The sequence below is a fragment of the Chlamydomonas reinhardtii genome, chromosome 6 (genome assembly GCF_000002595.2).
Source record: "Chlamydomonas reinhardtii strain CC-503 cw92 mt+ chromosome 6, whole genome shotgun sequence".
NCBI lineage: Eukaryota > Viridiplantae > Chlorophyta > Chlorophyceae > Chlamydomonadales > Chlamydomonadaceae > Chlamydomonas > Chlamydomonas reinhardtii.
This window is the reverse complement of record NC_057009.1, coordinates 916,849-932,549: the sequence shown is the minus strand read 5'-3', so window position 1 is coordinate 932,549 and position 15,701 is coordinate 916,849. Positions and strand designations below refer to the sequence as shown.

General features: G+C 64.6%; 6 protein-coding genes across 6 annotated transcripts in view; 4 read left to right on the top strand and 2 right to left on the bottom strand.

Annotated features, from left to right (window-relative positions):
• The window catches only part of CHLRE_06g255400v5 (uncharacterized protein), a 4,866-nt gene extending 4,463 nt beyond the window's left edge, over nt 1-403 (top strand). The window contains exon 8 of the mRNA XM_043062688.1: nt 1-403. This exon is cut by the window's left edge and continues 253 nt beyond it. The gene's annotated coding sequence lies outside the window, so the exon portion shown is untranslated.
• Nucleotides 404-435: 32 nt separating this feature from the next.
• CHLRE_06g255350v5 (uncharacterized protein) lies at nt 436-3,407 on the bottom strand. Its single transcript, XM_001696578.2, has 7 exons — nt 3,072-3,407; nt 2,697-2,810; nt 2,344-2,547; nt 1,993-2,055; nt 1,593-1,753; nt 1,319-1,412; nt 436-1,078 (listed from the first exon to the last, which is right to left on the bottom strand). The coding sequence occupies exons 1-7, from the start codon at nt 3,225-3,227 to the stop codon at nt 1,037-1,039; spliced, it is 834 nt and encodes a 277-aa protein (XP_001696630.1). The 5' UTR covers nt 3,228-3,407; the 3' UTR covers nt 436-1,036.
• A 95-nt stretch (nt 3,408-3,502) lies between these two features.
• On the top strand, nt 3,503-5,753 carry CHLRE_06g255300v5 (uncharacterized protein). Its single transcript, XM_043062687.1, has 4 exons — nt 3,503-3,746; nt 3,970-4,187; nt 4,497-4,750; nt 5,101-5,753. The coding sequence occupies exons 1-4, from the start codon at nt 3,671-3,673 to the stop codon at nt 5,231-5,233; spliced, it is 681 nt and encodes a 226-aa protein (XP_042923393.1). The 5' UTR covers nt 3,503-3,670; the 3' UTR covers nt 5,234-5,753.
• Nucleotides 5,754-5,807: 54 nt separating this feature from the next.
• On the top strand, nt 5,808-9,596 carry CHLRE_06g255250v5 (uncharacterized protein). The gene is made up of 11 exons (XM_043062686.1): nt 5,808-5,885; nt 5,988-6,040; nt 6,297-6,386; nt 6,576-6,692; nt 6,933-7,032; nt 7,282-7,357; nt 7,632-7,769; nt 8,096-8,195; nt 8,450-8,589; nt 8,808-8,889; nt 9,108-9,596. Exons 1-11 carry the CDS (start codon nt 5,813-5,815, stop codon nt 9,183-9,185), a joined length of 1,047 nt encoding a protein of 348 aa, XP_042923392.1. The 5' UTR covers nt 5,808-5,812; the 3' UTR covers nt 9,186-9,596.
• Nucleotides 9,597-9,700: 104 nt separating this feature from the next.
• On the bottom strand, nt 9,701-13,971 carry CHLRE_06g255200v5 (uncharacterized protein). The gene is made up of 5 exons (XM_001696579.2): nt 13,691-13,971; nt 13,145-13,411; nt 12,437-12,860; nt 11,938-12,136; nt 9,701-11,627 (listed from the first exon to the last, which is right to left on the bottom strand). Exons 2-5 carry the CDS (start codon nt 13,284-13,286, stop codon nt 11,220-11,222), a joined length of 1,173 nt encoding a protein of 390 aa, XP_001696631.2. The 5' UTR covers nt 13,287-13,411; nt 13,691-13,971; the 3' UTR covers nt 9,701-11,219.
• A 120-nt stretch (nt 13,972-14,091) lies between these two features.
• On the top strand, nt 14,092-15,423 carry CHLRE_06g255150v5 (uncharacterized protein). The gene has a single exon (XM_043062685.1). The coding sequence runs from the start codon at nt 14,310-14,312 to the stop codon at nt 14,916-14,918; it is 609 nt and encodes a 202-aa protein (XP_042923391.1). The 5' UTR covers nt 14,092-14,309; the 3' UTR covers nt 14,919-15,423.
• The last annotated feature ends 278 nt before the right edge of the window (nt 15,424-15,701 follow it).

Here is a 15,701-nt window from a genome sequence, read left to right as displayed (position 1 = left end):
GTTACGGCTATGCGCCAGCTCACGTTCACGTCTGACAGTGAGCGTTGTTGTGAGCCGACGGTGGGGTGGGAAGCACTACACGGTGGTCTCAATGCTAGGGACATGGCGGCTTGCGCGTGAAGGCCAACGCCATGCTGACGAGTCGGAGGGGGCACGAGGCCTATGAATGGATGAATGGACGAATGAACGGTGGTTGGTGCGCATGCTTGGGGCCAATTGAGCTGAGCACACGTCTGGCGTTACTCGGGTTGGATGGATGGCGCCCGTTGCCTCCAGCGTGAGAGAGAGGTGCGGTACTGCGCGGCTGCGCGGGTCCCTGGCGTATGCTGTCAGAACTCACAAGTTTAACTCATGCTTCCGTTACCCGTGCCTCATTGCCGTCCAATCACACTGGCACTAGGGGTGTGCCCCTCGTGGACGACAGCCAGTGACAGCCTCAATGTATCACAGCGAGTCAGCTGTCAGCGACGCTGCCTAGTTGCTGTCTGGCTGGCGCTGCAGCTGCAGGCTGCAGCTGCCCGGGCTCGGACACCAGGGCTCGGCCCCCTGCATGACACCCCGAACGCGCCGTGCAGCGGTCACACACCGCATGGTCCTCGCATTCTACAGTTGCACATATGAATAGAGCCGAAGCTCAACCGTTCCGTCCGCCCATCGCAGCACACACGATGCTGGACATGCGGCCCAGCACTGCAACCAGCGGCGGCAGACAGGCACTCTTAGGCTCTCCCCTGCCCGCAGTTCTCCCAACCAGATCAACAGCACGGGTGGCACATCCCCGCACCTGGGACACGCAATGCGCCCCCGTCATACGTAGTAAGTAACTCCCATCCAAACCCAAGGACAAGCCGCCAGGGCGTAGAACATCTCAGCACTCGACCGCTGCAAAAGTTATGAGACGATTCGCGTCCGGACTGGCCCCAACTGCTGACACTGCTGCTGCCGCGGGGCCACGCGACAGGCCGGCAGCCCTCCAGCCCGGCAGCACAAGGCAGTCAGCCGCCGCGCGGCCCTGCGTCCCGCCCATCCGCCGCACTCAGGCCATGACCTCGATACGGGCGCCCGCCTTGACCGTCGCCTGAATGGAGGCACGGGCGGACCAGGGGAGCAGGTGTCATGACACGTCTGTGTACCCCATTGGCCAGGACACACACGCTGACGACTGGGCTGTGCACCTCTTCGCCCCTCACATGCCTTAATCCGCCGGCCCAGAAGCGCCTGGCATATGGCACCCAAAGCTCCCACCCAAAGCTCCCACCCCAGCTCTACCCCACCCAGTCGCGTACCCCCCCCCACACACACACACACAGACACACACCTGGTCCATGAGGTGCAGCATGTCCAGCAGCGCCACCCGCAGGCTGCCCGGGCCCGGCCGCGGAGCCAGCCTGAGGCCCTCCTCGGCAGCAAGCCTGTGCAGGGGGCGGGTCCGGGGCGTGTGTGAGCGGGGGGCGTATTGTGTTGCTCAGTCAGGAGGACGGTGTTGAGAGGTGAGGAGCGACATACACATGCCCCAGTACGAGCTGTCATGCTGGTGTGCAGAACAGCGCCACGCAGTGCAACGAGCAACATGTCCTATCCCGTGGACCCACCCGAACACCGCAAGGGCGTGTGCGGTGGCCAGCAGGGGCTGCTGCGGCGCCGCCGTGACGAAGGCGGCGATGAGTGCGGTGAGTGAGCAGCCGGCGGCGGTGATGAGCGTCAGCAGCTCGTGTCCGTTGCGCACACCCACCACCGCCGTGCCGTCCGTCACCTGTGCACGAGGCGAGGGGTGATTGGGCAGAAGACGGGCAGGGTTAAGACTGAGGATAGGGCCGATCGGCAGCCCAAGCCCCACGCCCAACCCGAGCTGTGCAAAACGGCAGCCGCCTCTGACGTTCCGGCTGCCGGCCCCAGGTCCGCGTCACCGCCAACCAGGCAAGGAAGGACAAGAAACTAAGTTTTAGAGAATGATAATGAGCAGGCAGTAGCAGTCGCTGCAGCAGCACTCACGTAGTCAACCTCGCCTGACACCGCCACAATGCACTTGTGCGCCACCGCCAGCTGCTTCGCCGCCTGCGGAGTGGGATGCAGCTGATAAGTACCGCATCGGTGTGACGCCCGCTGCAAGCGCCGCGGACACGAGGCCAGCACCAGCACCAGCAGCAGTGCGGTGCGGTGCGGTGTGCGCCATTAGACATCCCACTTGACATCCCGATGTTCATGCCGTTCAGGCCCAACATACCGTACCCCTCACCGCGCAAACCCATTCCGCGGGTTTCGGCTCTCGCCTTCATTGGGCTTGAAACCCCCAGCCCCGTCACCAGGCCCCGCCCGCGCCGCCCCCCGCCCCGGCCGCCTGACCTCCAGTGCGTCCCTGCTGGCCGCCGTGCTGTCCACGCCCCGCACTCCGCTGCCCGCCGCGCCCGCCAGCGCCAGTATCTCACTGGCGTTGCCGCGCACCACCGTGGGCCTGCAGTCCAGCAGCTGCAGGCAGGAGGCGGTGCGCACGGGCGTGGCGCCGCACCCCACCGGGTCCAGCACCCAGGGCTTGCCCAGCTCCACCGCCTGCGGGGAGAGGCATGGCGGCGTTGTGTTGCTAAGGTTGTTGGCAGTGTCCAGAGCATTGCCAGTGCCACAGGCCGCGGCGGCGGCTCAAACGCAGGCGCTAACGCACGGCGACGCGAAGGACGCGCGGCCACGCACGTTGGACGCACCCTGCGCGCCGCCAGCTTCTTGGCCGCCACCCATTCGGGTGACAGTGTGCCCATGTTGACAAGCAGCGCACTGCTGATGCCCACAAACGCCTCCACCTCGTCCAGGGAGTGGGCCTGAGGGTACGTGTGCGCGCGTGTGTGTGCGGGGGGTGGGGTGGCGTGGCGGGGAGGGCGGGTCAGCGAGGTCAAAGAGGGTGGGGAATGCGGCGAATGGGACAGGGCTAGTTATGCAACTGTCGGGGACTATATTGCGTATACGGCGTAATGGTTGCCTGGTGAGAGCGTGGAGGTGAGGGTGGGTGATGCAGCTGGAGAGGTAACGCCCACAGATCGTGGCGTGGAGCACTCTGCCCAGCACACCACCCCCAGCCACACCATCGCAGGCGAGCAACCCGCAGCCAGCAGGACGTTCGCCATGATGTCCATGGAAACGAAATTGGTGATGCAGTGAACCAGCGGCCGCTTGGCACGCACGGCTTGCCACAATTCCCAGCAAGACTCGGCGCTCGGCTTTAGATCAATCGTCGGCATTTTGGGTAGATTTATACAACCGGTAATCTTATTTGCACCTTAGATTGATTGATTGGGCTATCAGTGCGAGTCGGCAGTGGTTGCCGGTCCGTCTCCCTTCGCCAAGCAGGAAATAGGCAATGTCGCAGGCAATGTTTGTTGGGCGGCTGTTGCTGCAATGGAATGTTTGTGCGCAGTGCCGTTTGCCTAAGTTATAGAACAAGAACAATGGTCATGCGACGCGTCGCCAGAAGCATACTTGCGGGTACGTAAAACGTATAACAGGTAGGAAACTTCGGATAACGAGCCAGAAAACATACATACCTCGTGCAACACTCGCAGCCCCGAAAGGCTTTAGCTTTTCTTGCACTCGCAGCTTTGATAAGGCGAAGTGATTTTCCCACTTGTTACTGGCATCAATTTTGTTACCCGCTTAGCTTGCTTACGAGGAGCCTCTGTGCGTAATGATTCTCCAATCAGCAGTGCAGCGGATGGTGCGCTGCTGTAATGGGCGCGCTGTGGCTAGGTTACAGCTAGCAGGCAAGTGAATGGGCAAACGTGTGGGTCTTGATGCCTAGGTTCGACCACGTCGGCATCCGCAGGGGGCCAATTCCTGCCAGGCAGCCCTTCCCACCAAGCCACGAATGATCTGTCAGAGCGCACATCCGGGATTGCGTCTTACAATCGAGCTGCTCGATCTTAAACCAGCGTGCGGGCGCGACCCTGTACCGCTGCCCCGTCACCTGCGCTCACGCCACCGCAGCGCGCTGCCCCGCGCCTCACCGCCGGCGGCTCAGCGTATCCGCAGCTGCCGCCGCTGCTGCCGCACCTGCAGCCGCTGCTGCTGTTGCTGCTGCGGCGGCGGCAGGTGGCAGCGCCCCAGCGGTGTTCGGCGTGCCCGCGGCGGCCATCTTCTCCGCCTCCTCGGCGGTCCTGGTGCCCGTGTATGCGCTCATGGCATTCGCGCCGGCATCCAAGCTGGTGAGAGGTGATATGCATTTGTGCGGCGGGGGCTGGTGAGAGAGGGACGTGTGGTGCTGCCGCGGCGCCTGCGACGCTCCCGCGCATCGGCCCTGGCCTAGCCATGCAGCTGGGCGCACGCAGTCCGGCCATGCCTGCCTGCCTGCCTGCCTGCCTGCCTGCCTGCCTGCCTGCCTGCCTGCCTGCCTGCCTGCCTGCCTGCCTGCCTGCCTGCCTACCTTTCACCGTGCGCTCCCTACCCTACCCACACCGCCACCACCCGGCCCATCTAACTACCCTGCACCTCCTGTCCCGCGCACTCGCTCACAGACCCGCGACGCCCTCCTCAACTCGCCGGCTCTGTACCTGCTGCTGGCCGCGGCCTACGTGGCCACCTTTGCTGCGGCCTGGCAGGCGGGTCTGGGCGCGGCCCTGGGCGCCATGTGGGAGGCGGGCCAGGCGGCGGTGGTGGCGGGCAGCCCGGCGGCGCTGGACCTGCGGCCGCTGGCGGCCATGTTCGGGCAGCCGCTGGTGACACTGCTGGCGTGGCTGCACCTGCTCACCCTGGATGTAGTCATGGCGCGGTGCGTGCGGCTGCGCGTTGGGTTTGCAAGGTTTAAACATTGGGTGCAGGGCGGGGTTGGGGTGGGTTTGTTTGCACCATGCCATGCGAACCAAGTGGAAGAGGCAAACCAGGGGTGGCGGGGAGCAGCGGGGGTGGGGCAAGTGGAGATGGGGTGGGGTGGAGGAGGGTCCGGGGAACCGGCGGGTGGGAGCGAGGCGTGCATGCAGCGGCACCCGGAACAGCCCTGGCTGGTGACGGAGTCGAGGCAGCGCCTTGCTGGGCCTTCAACACCTCCTTGCTGCGCTGTGCTGCGCTGCACTGCACTCATCGCCTCCGCCTCCCCGGTTCGGCTCTTCTGCACCTGCGCAGGGAGATCGCTCTTGACGGCCTGCGCACGGGCGTGGCCACGGCGCACTCCGTGCTGCTGTGCTTCTTCTTCGGACCCACCGGCCTCATCAGCCACGCCCTTACGCGGCTCGTGTCGGGCTCTAAGGGCCGGTAGTGACGTGTGCGGGTGGGGCTGCAGTCGGCTGTCGCTGGTTGCAGCTGGGCACGGCAGCGCGGGTGGCGGCAAGGACAGAGCAGATGACCGCAGGGATGGACACGACTGGAGCGGGTCGCAGTTGGAGAGCTAGTGGGCGACAAATGAGCGGGAGCTTGTATACGTGCTGACCTGGGCAAGGGAGGTGGGGACATGCTCGGACATGGGCGTACTTCGTTGAGTTGATGTTGAGCCGATCGTCCAGGCAGGCGCCCCGGACGCTATGATTCCTGTGCGTGTGTGGGTGGATGGCAGCAGTTCTCGGGCATGCTCACACAGGAGCCCTTGAGCACACATGGGAGGGTATCCAGATGTGTTGCAGGACCTTGAGCGAAGGGCGAAGGGCTGATCGTAGCGCGGTGGTGCGGGCGAGTGCTGGGCGAGTGCTGGCCGAATGAATAAGCCCCGGATGGCGGGTGTGGTGAGTGTCTGGTCGCCAAGTGGCCTTCCACGGCAATTAGAATAAGTGCTAGACGACTCCTTACAACAACTTTACTACTGTAGCTGCTTATCGCGTCCTTCTTTGCCGATCCCTTGAGAATGGGCAAGTCCGACAAAGACAAGAAGCGGAAACGCTCCGACAGCGACTCTAGTGACTCGTACACGTCAAGCAGTGAGCAAACTAGCAGCTGTGGCACACTTGAGTCCTAGGAACGTCAGCAATTCCGGCCAACCCTGTGGTCCCGCACTTTGTGAACGCCACTCACAAATACAGGCTCAGAGAGCGATAGAGACGAGGAGAAGCGGCGAGACAAGAAGCGGAAGAAGGCAGGTCGGGGGCCAGGGTTTGGGGCGTGTCTGAACGTGGCGGGCCCAGATGACGCTGTGGGCCGTGCCACCGCGGTGTAAGGGGGGCGGGCATAGCGCCCTTGACGCCCTTGGCAGCTGACTATGAGGTGCACAGGAGGGGCCTTGTATGGGGGTGCTTGGGGTGGGGGGAGCTGCAGTGCTGCACGCGGGAGGGGCCGGGGACACCAGCGCATTGGTGCCAGGCCCTGGTCCCTGTGTCCCGCACCACACACAGCATAAGAAGGACAAGGACCGCAAGGAGAAGAGCAAGGACAAGGACAAGAAGAGCAGCAAGTCTAAATCCAAGGATGACCTCGTCAAGCAGGTGATCGGCTTTGGCGCGTTGCTACCGCAGACGCCGGGCAGACGTGTACAAGCTGGGGAAGGGTCTGAGATGCGGGGTGAGCTGCAGGCGTGCTGTGCGTGGCAAGCTTATGGGTGCCTATCATGTACGGTACATGACGCTGACGCTGCACCTGCTCCTCCTATGCATGGCGCGGTGCCTCTGGCTCAGGCTCGTGCCTTCCTGGAGCAGCAGCTGGGCGGCGCGGGGACGGCTGGGAGCGGCCGTGGCGGCGAACCGCCGGCCTCCTCGGCGACTGCGGGGGCAGGGCCGCTGCCGCCGGTGCAGGTGCGTGCCTGCGCCTGACCTGGGGCCGGCCCTGGGGCGCAGTATGTGGCCAAGGCCAACCTGCATTGCTCGCTTGTTTGTGGAAGGGTCCCGGGCCTGCGGGGCCTGTGACCTGCTGGCGGCACCAGTCCGCGCACGTTTATTGCCGTGCCGTACCCATCGCCATCATGCTGATTGACCCCTCCCTCTTCCCTTTGACCCTCTCCCCCTCTCCTGACTCCCCGCCTCCCTCCCGCCCAGGTGTCCGAGGTGAAGGAGCCCATCACGCCCGAGGACTACTTCCGCCGCCACGCCGAGTTCGCGGCGTTCCTGGCGGAGGAGCGCCGCACGCAGTTCAACGGTGCGGGGCGCGGCGCGGCGGGGCGGGGCGGTGGGGTGTGGTGGGGTGCGAGGAAAGGGGTGCGGTGGGTTTCAGGCATGCATAGCTGTGGTGCGGTGGTAAGTTGGGTTGGGTAATGAAAACCAGAGGGCGTGAGTGAATGCGCCATGCCCCGGCGCACGGCATGAGCAACGTGTCGTGTACTGTCCCTCGCCCAGCCCATCACATCCCACCATCCGCCCCATCGCCCTGCACCTGCACCTGCCGCAGAGTTGAGCTCGGAGCGGAGTCACGAGCTGTTTGAGGAGTTTGTGCGCATCTGGAACGAGGGCCGGCTGCCAGCCAGGTAGCAGGCAGCACCGCACACGGGAGCGCGCTGGGCCGGGTGGGATTGGGGCGCCATGCACGCGTGTGCCGCTATGCCGTTGACCCTGCTGGGCGTTTTCGGCTTGTGGGTCCGAGCTTGAGGGGCTGGCGCGCACAGACGGTGCCGCACGCCCTCCGCGCGCCGCCTGGCCTTCTGTACACGTTTGACACACCACGTCTCACACCACGTCACACACACCACGTCACACACACCGTATCACACACACCGTATCACACGCCATGTCGCACACCAGGTACTACGCGGGTATGGTGGCGGCGCCCGCGCGGCGCACCGAGTACCGCTGGAACCTCAAGGGGGCGGCGGCGGTCGGCGGTCGGCCGGGCGGCGGGGCCATGGGTATGACGGCGTTCATGGACGACCAGCGCAGCCAGTGAGCGGAGTGGGAGCGCCAGGGGCGGGAGGGCAGGCAGGGGCGGCAGGCTGGCAGGCGCGGCAGGCAAGGGCGGTGATATGCAAGGGGCCGCGCGGCAGGGGCGCAGGCACACCAACGCCTCGTGTGTGGGACGGGGCAGGGTACAGCTGTCAGGTATGTTGGGCACCACCCGGATGCGAATGTGCCGCTCAGGCGACTTCGTTTGCGGTGGGCGCGTGCATCATCACGTGTACGTCATCACGCCCTCCACCACGCCGCCACCTCCTGTGTGCCTGCTGCATGCCGTGTCGAGCCGCCCACCGCCCACCCGCTCACCACCACAGGAAGCAGGAGGCGCGGCTGGACGGGCGGCGGCAGGACCGCGCCCGCGCCAAGGAGCTGCTGGAGGACGTGGCGCCCAGGGAGACCGGCCGCGACAAGATGGTGGGGCGGCAGCGGCTTGGCGGACTGGCGGCCTGGGGATGGGAGCTGCTTGGAACGGGTGGGATTGACGCATGCTGCGGTGCCTTGGGTGCCCAAGAGCGGGGAGCAGGGCCTGGTTGGGCCGCGCAGCCTGGTGCTGCGTCCGGGTTGGATGGCAGCCCAGTTCAGGGGCTGGAGGCTACACGGCCGCGAGACGCAACTCCACCCCGAATGCGCCGCTGACACTCAGCTCCCCCTCCGTCGGCCTCCTGCAGGTGGCTGAGCGCGCTGCGCGGCGGGAGCTGGCGCGCTCGGGCCGCGACGACGACGGGCCGGGCGGCTACCTGCCGGGCGGCGGCCGCGGCGACGACGCGCTCATGGGCGGAGACGACAGCTTCGCGGCAGCCAAGGCCCGGTGGGTGGGGTGGGTGCTGGTGGCGGCGTGCTGGTGGTGGTGTGGGCGGTGGCGGCAAGGGGGGGGGTGCTCACCTGCGCGTGGTCCAGCTCGCGAGACAGCACATGCTACGGTCTACAGGTCTGACTCATAAACTGGCGGCCCCACTGAAGCTGATGCTGTTGCTAGTGGTGTGAACATGTGGCACGATGTGCATCCTGGGGCGTGTTGCGGCGCAGGGAGGCCAAGCGGCAGGAGTTCGCGCGGCAGCGGGGTGTGGCCAAGATGGAGGACGTGGCGCAGCGCGCCGCGGCCTTCCAGGTGGGCGTGGCGGCGTGGCGGCGTGGCGGGTGCAGGAGGCAGGATAGTACTGGGGGCAGGCCGGGAGGGCAGGGGCAGCACGTGGGGGATTGCACCGCTTGGCCCCCGCTTTGAACTGTGTGCCTCTGGTCACACCACCGTTTCGCAACTTTCCGACTGAACGGCTCATGGGTGCCCCCCCCCCCCCCGCCCCGGCGTCGTGGTCCGCCCCCCTGCAGGCCAAGGAGGACGAGAAGCTGGCGGGGCTGCGGGCGCTGCTGTCCAAGGGGCCCATCACCATTGCCAAGCGGACGTGAGCCGGGCTGGCGGGCGTGGCAGAGGCGGCGGCGGGCGGCGCTGCATTTGGGGGTGGAGGTGGAGGTGGTGCGGGCGGCGGGAGGTGTGGCGGGCCTGGAGCAGCAAAAGGACTGATCTGCGGTGCAGCGTAGGGCGCATTAGAGGAAAGTGTGCAAGATGGAAAGCGCCGTGTGGCGCATTTTGGATTGGTCGTGTGGAGCAGGGGCATGGGACGTTCTATGGGTACAGCCGGTGTAGAGCAAGGTGGGGGTACTCATCGCCTCACCGCAGTGCATCGGATGAACATTGGACACGAAGGACAAGGCCTGAGGGCTGATCGGGGTGCAAAGGAAGACTGCACCGGCTTCCGAGAATCCTGGGTTTGCACCTGTGGTGCTTGCTATCTCATACGGCTGTAAGGTACCTGTTCGGTGGCCTAGTGGGAGTTCATGTCTGCCCTCCTCAGAGGCTCAGACAATACGCGCTGCCGCGCTGGGCTAGTGGGCTGTCTGCAAAACCGCCTCGCACGTCCAGTGATACGGTGTGCTTACATAGCCGTAACGCACGTGTGGCGCATTTGGCGCCATCGCCGTGTCCGCCCATGCAGGCATGATCCTCAGCCGCCTGTTCCTTGGGAGTTCTTTGGGAGTTTCGGGATTGCCCTTCCGTCACTGACACAAGCCCCAGCCAACGCGGTCGCCTGTATCCAGACACGCTCAGTGCACGGCGGGTAACACATAAGCTCTGCTGCAGTCACACATGACCTTCATTCGTGTCACACTCACGACACCAATCACATTACGCAAGCGTACTATTTAGCTCCTTTCCATGAGCATGCCCCGAGCCCACAAGCCGCACGCACACTGTCACACGCCAACATTGGTCCTGCCACTCACGCCATGCATTAATTACTGCCCAAGCACAAAGGAATTGCTTTTCAAGCCACGGGTCGCACAGCTTTCCGGCCAACGCCGAACCAGTGCGCGATGCTGTCGCACACCCACCCATTCGGAGCACAAGGCTCCTACAACACGCCGGTTGTGCCAGCCCAATTGCACCTCCTGCCTACTCGGCAGTTACGCGTTGCACGTCACATGGTAAATGACATTCACTAAATGCCCTTGCTCCTTTCTTCTACACTGGGATCAGTGCCTGGCCTCCAAGTGTGGGGGCGCAAGAGCCGACACCCGCTCAATCAACAAGTGAGGCGATGCCAAGGGGCAGTCGAGAGGATGCGCCGGTCAAGCGCGTGTTGCAAACAAACGCTTGCCGACCCACATGACACGTGCTTGCCACCCGCACACGGCCGGCATCGAACCACCCACTGATAGACGCCGCCCGTACTACACGTGGGGTATCCCCGGCCGCCACCTAGGCACACGCAGCCGTGTGCGTTCAAAGCGGATCACAGATACAAGCGCCGGTCTGCAACGTGCGCACGCCACGGCCGGCGTGCAGCTCAGAATCCACACGATCACCGAATCAGCGCGCATGCGCGTGTGCAGCTTGGTTCGCCCTCAGCTGATTGGTTTGCATAAATATTCTACAAAAACGTGCATTCCTGTTACGTCCCACACCCCGCGCTTGGGTCCATAGTTGATGGATGAATACCGGTAGCGCAACGCCACAACGTTGCTAGTCGTGTGATGGTTGTACTGAACGTCAGTTCTGGTGCGTCAGATGGCCTGTCTTTTTTAATATTAGGCACGGAGACCACGAGCGAGCACAACCACAGCTGCCAAGCAGCGCGCACGTCCCTGCGTGCCTTCCCCGACACCCCAAACACGCCCGATCGACCAGCGGGGCACGCACTGCACACACGCGCCCCACTGGCTCAGCACACACACACACACACACACACACACACACACACACACACACACACACACACACACACACACACACACACACACACACACACACACACACACACACACACACACACACACACACACACACATCCATTCACTCCAGTGGACGCCGCCCTCAAGGTCGCACCTACCTGGGCACCACACCCAAGTGCGCCCAGTGCCCTTGGCGCCTTTCCACGGCCCTTAGTGGATCTCATGGATCTTGCGCATGGAGGCGCGGCGCTTCTTGAGCACCACGTAGGCCGCCACGCCGCCCATGGCCAGCGCCAGGCCCAGGCCCGCGCACAGCCCCGCGATGAGCCCCACCTTGCGTTTGTCCTGCTCGCTGGCGCCGCCCGAGGCCAGCTGCTGCACGCCCGAGGGCGGCGGCGAGTTGAGCTCCATGGTGTTGGCGAGCGAGGCCATGATGGGCGTGGAGATGAGGTACTCGGAGCGGAAGGTGTTGTCGAAGATGATGGAGGGCGTGTTGACCAGGCGGAACAGATAGTTGGCGGCCGAGTTCTCGTTTATGGAGCTGGGCAGCCCCACCAGCAGCTTCACCACCACGGCACCGTCAGTGGCCGTGTCCTGGTACAGCTCGTACACGTTCACCTGGCGGGGTGGTGGTGGTGGGGGTGGGTTTTGGGTGGGGGTGCGGACGGGCGGTTAGGTTGTCGGCGGTGTTTGACTTGGTGGATCAGGTGGACACGTGGTGGTGATCGCGGGGGTGCAGGCCGACGCACGCCACAAGCGACGCTCCATGCCGCTCCTTCCTTCCATGCCGCAGCCCCTCCTTACCACCTTGTTCCCCAGCACCCCACCGCACGCACGCGCAATCCCACTTCCAGTCCACTGCCCCACCCCCACCCGCACCCGCACCCGCACCCCCACTCGCCCCCCTCCCGTGCTCCCCTCCCCTCACCGTGGTCCCCGCCTCGCTGTACTCGGCCGCCACCTTGTCCGCCACCGCCTGCCGGAACTGCTGCGTGCGGCCCGCCACAGTGGTCAGCTGCACGTAGTCCATGGTGAAACGCAGCACCACGTTGCCAGCCAGCGGCCGGGCGGGCGGGCTGGGCGGCGGCGGGCTGGGCGGCAGCGGCCCCTTGCACAGGTACATGAACCTGCGCGGGGGTGGGGGTGGGAGCGGAGGAGGAGGAGGTGGAATGGTGGGTGGGTGGGGGCGCAGCGGGAAGGGCAGGAGCACGGAGGCGGCTCGCACGTGACTAGGTGGTGAGACGACCTGAGTGCACGGCGCGCAGCCACACCAGCCACACCAGCCACACCGGCCCTGCCACACACCCCGCCACACCCGCCCGTCCTCACGCCGGCCGCAGCCACTCAACCCCCACGCTCCCATCCCTCCTGGGAGCCTGCAGCTCGCCCGCCCCTCCCCCTTCCCCCACATCAGCACCAAAACTCACTGCGTGAGGCAGTTGCGCACGACCAGCTTGGGGCTGCGCGGCGTCTGCAGGCCGCCCAGGAAGGGGCCCACCATGCGGTCCGTCAGCGTGGCGCAGCAGCCGCGGATGTCGGTGAGGCAGTCGGGGTCGGCCAGCACGATGTAGTCGTCCACGGGCGTGCCGTCAATGGCGGGCACTGCGCCGCCGTCCGCGAACTCGTACACGGTTTTGTTGGCACGCCTGACGACGCCCACCCAGAACTCGGCGGCGTAGAAGTAGTCCCAGCCGCCGTTGAAGATGTCGTACAGCTCCTGGTTGGAGGCGGCCCAGGAGGCCAGCGTGTAGCCGCGCGCGCGGCACACCTCCAGTGCCGTGGTCCAGGAGGCGCGATTGCGGTAGAGCGCGTAGGTGGCGGTGTTGGTCATGAAGGTATAGGTGGTGTCGTCTGTGTGGGGGGTGGCAGGGTGAGGGTTGGTTTGGGTTGGTTTGGGAGAGGCATGGGGTTTGTGCGGTTTGGTTGGTAGACTTGGGTGCGGAAGGGATGGGGCTGAGGTGAGCGGGATAGCGCCTGCGGCGTGCTCGATCACGCAGGCCACGTGCCGATGTAACGCAGTACGCGCAAGCCGTGTGACCATGACCGCCACCTTCCGGCAGCCCGTCGCCCCTTGTGCCGGCACGCAAGACCCTTTCAGTGACACCCAATCTTTTCCATCCTGAACCCTCACGCACTTGCAGGTGGCCGCGGCGGCGCTGGCGGCACGAAAGGGGGTGCCGGCGGTGGGGAGGGGGGCGATGGCGGAGCGGGCGGATCCGGCGGCCCTGGCGATGGAGGCGGTGGCCGTGGTGGGGGCGGCAACGGGCTGGGAGGCATTGGGCTAGGCGGGAATGGCGACGGAGGCGGCGATGGAAACGGAGAGGGCGGTGGTGAAGGCGGTTTGGGTGATGGCGGTGGGCGAGGTGGCTGGGGTGGGCGCGCCGTCTGCGCCGAAGCCGTGCCTGCGTCGATTCAGGAAAAGCCCGCGGGCTTGTTTGGATTTGTGAGCCGGCACGATGAAGCCAAGACAGAAACGTTCCACAGCGGCTAGCGAGTAAAACACGGCGAACGCGAAAGCTGGTAGGGACATTCATTGACCACAACAATCCCCTCGCCCAGCTCCTGGCTATTCTTATGACACAGTGCATCCACGTATGGCAGCCAGCCCCAGAGCGCTTTCCCGCGCGGGTGAGAATGCGTTCACTGCTTGGTAAACCAGTCGACGGCCAGGTCCGGCGCACCTATTAACAGCACCAAGCTACAATAAAGTAGCAAGCCTCCCAATCTCGGCCGCGGCGAGCCATTTCGCTCCCGCATTCCTCCAAATGTCGTCCGCTCGCTAAGTGGCGCTATATGCTAGGCGGAGGCATGTATATGGTCCTAATGATGTTGAATGAGCCTAGGAAGCATTTTAGCAAGCGACGAGCTTCGACGCGGCGGACTCAGAACTCCAGTGGCAAAATCGCCTAAGGTAAAGTTTGTCCAGTGGAGTCAATTGATGTGGACTTGCGGGTATAAAAAGTTTGTCGTTGCAGAGAAGTTTGCGTATTGGAATGACGAAAATGATGGGATTGCGTAAGAAGCCAAAGCGGGGCCAGGTGAGCGTGGTATGCCTACGAAGTGCATCAAAAGCAAATATCGAAATAACACGCTACGTAAAGCGCCACGATGCCACCCACGACCGGCCTGCACGGCACGACGGGTCCGCGACAGTTTTCTCTCAGCCCTGCCTTGCCCCTGCGCTGCCGGCCAGCCGCCACGCTTTATGGGGCTCAGGCCAAACATGCTTGTGCCGATGCTAGCGCAACCTGGGCTGCTGCAAGTCACGCGTGCAGCAGTCGGGCTGCACCACGGGCCCGCATGCGCGCCAGTGGGGCCGGCTCCTCCGACGCTGCCCAACCTGCACCAGAGCAACAGCCGCAGAGTTGGAACACGCTAGGGGTATCGAACACTGGAGCCGAGGCTGCGGCGGGGCAGGGAGGCGTGGAGCCGCAGGCAGCAATGCCTCACGGCCCCACCTGCGCGTGTTGCCAGCCAGGGCGCGGGGCCGGGCCCATCCGCCAAGTCATCACTTACGTTGACGGTGTGGTGCTGGAGGTGGAGTCGGCCGACGGCTCCGTGGTGTACTTGGACCAGGAGGACCAGAGCGGCGAGGCGGCGGCGGCGGCGGGCGGGAGATGGGGGGCGGCAGGCGGGGCATGGGGGGAGGCCGGCGTGGTGGTGGAGGCAGAGGTGGTGTCGGTGCCAACCGGCGCAGACGCGGCGCAATACATCGTTTTCGAAGGGGAGGAGGAGGAGGTGGAGGAGGAGGAGGCGGGAGCTGGAGGAAAGACGGGGACGAGGGAAGCGGGCGCAGCCCGGGCCGGCCGCTTCGTGCCGACGCCGGCTGTTGCGGGCCAACCGTTCGTGTACGTGCCTGACGTGGAGCTGCGCGGCACTGGGCACAGCGACAGCCCAAGCATTTATTGAGGCAGTGACAGGAGTGCAGCGGAAGACGAAGGAAGGATGGCAAGAAGTGCAGGTTTGAAGCGCTTGCCCGCTCTATTGCTTGCCCGCCCTATCGGAGTAGTCGGGGGTGGGAGCTTCACGTGCTAACTGCTGGTAGAGTGCGGGTGTGCGATGGGACAGTGGTAAGGCAGGTTGGTGAAGTCCCGTAGGGTGCAGCTGATTCCCAAACCCCAGCAGATGGCAAACAATTCGCAACGATGCAATTTGCCGGTAGAGTGCGGGTCTCTGGGTCCTGCAACACAGGGGCACACAGTATACTAGCTGCACCTGCGTTGTTTGCATTGCTCCTGCTCGGCTGCTCCTGGTCGCGGGCGGTTGCTGCTGTGGATCGCTGATATGAGTATGCTGTTAAGGAGACACTGCGAATCAGTGCATTACCGTAGTGTGTTCTCCCGGTAGCGATGGCCTGGCCTGTGGTCTGGGCAGTGGCATCAGCAGTTAGCACCAGATGTAACGGTAACTCCTAGGCCGAGGTCGCGCCCGCACCCGCAAGGAACGGCCGCTGCCTAACCCTCAAAGCCATCTGGAGCTGCAAAGGATCCTGGTCTTCGTAGATGCCGTGTCCATGGAACCGGATAGCAGGCTGCTTCCATGACTCTAGTCCAAGATGCCAAGGGGCGCTCCGGCAAGGCTGCGATTGATGAAGTAATTTAGAGTCTAAGACAGGCTGGGGCTGGCATGCGCCCTCCATGTACCGGTGGTTGGTGCAAGCCACAGCTACAACGTGTGCACGTGGGCATGCCG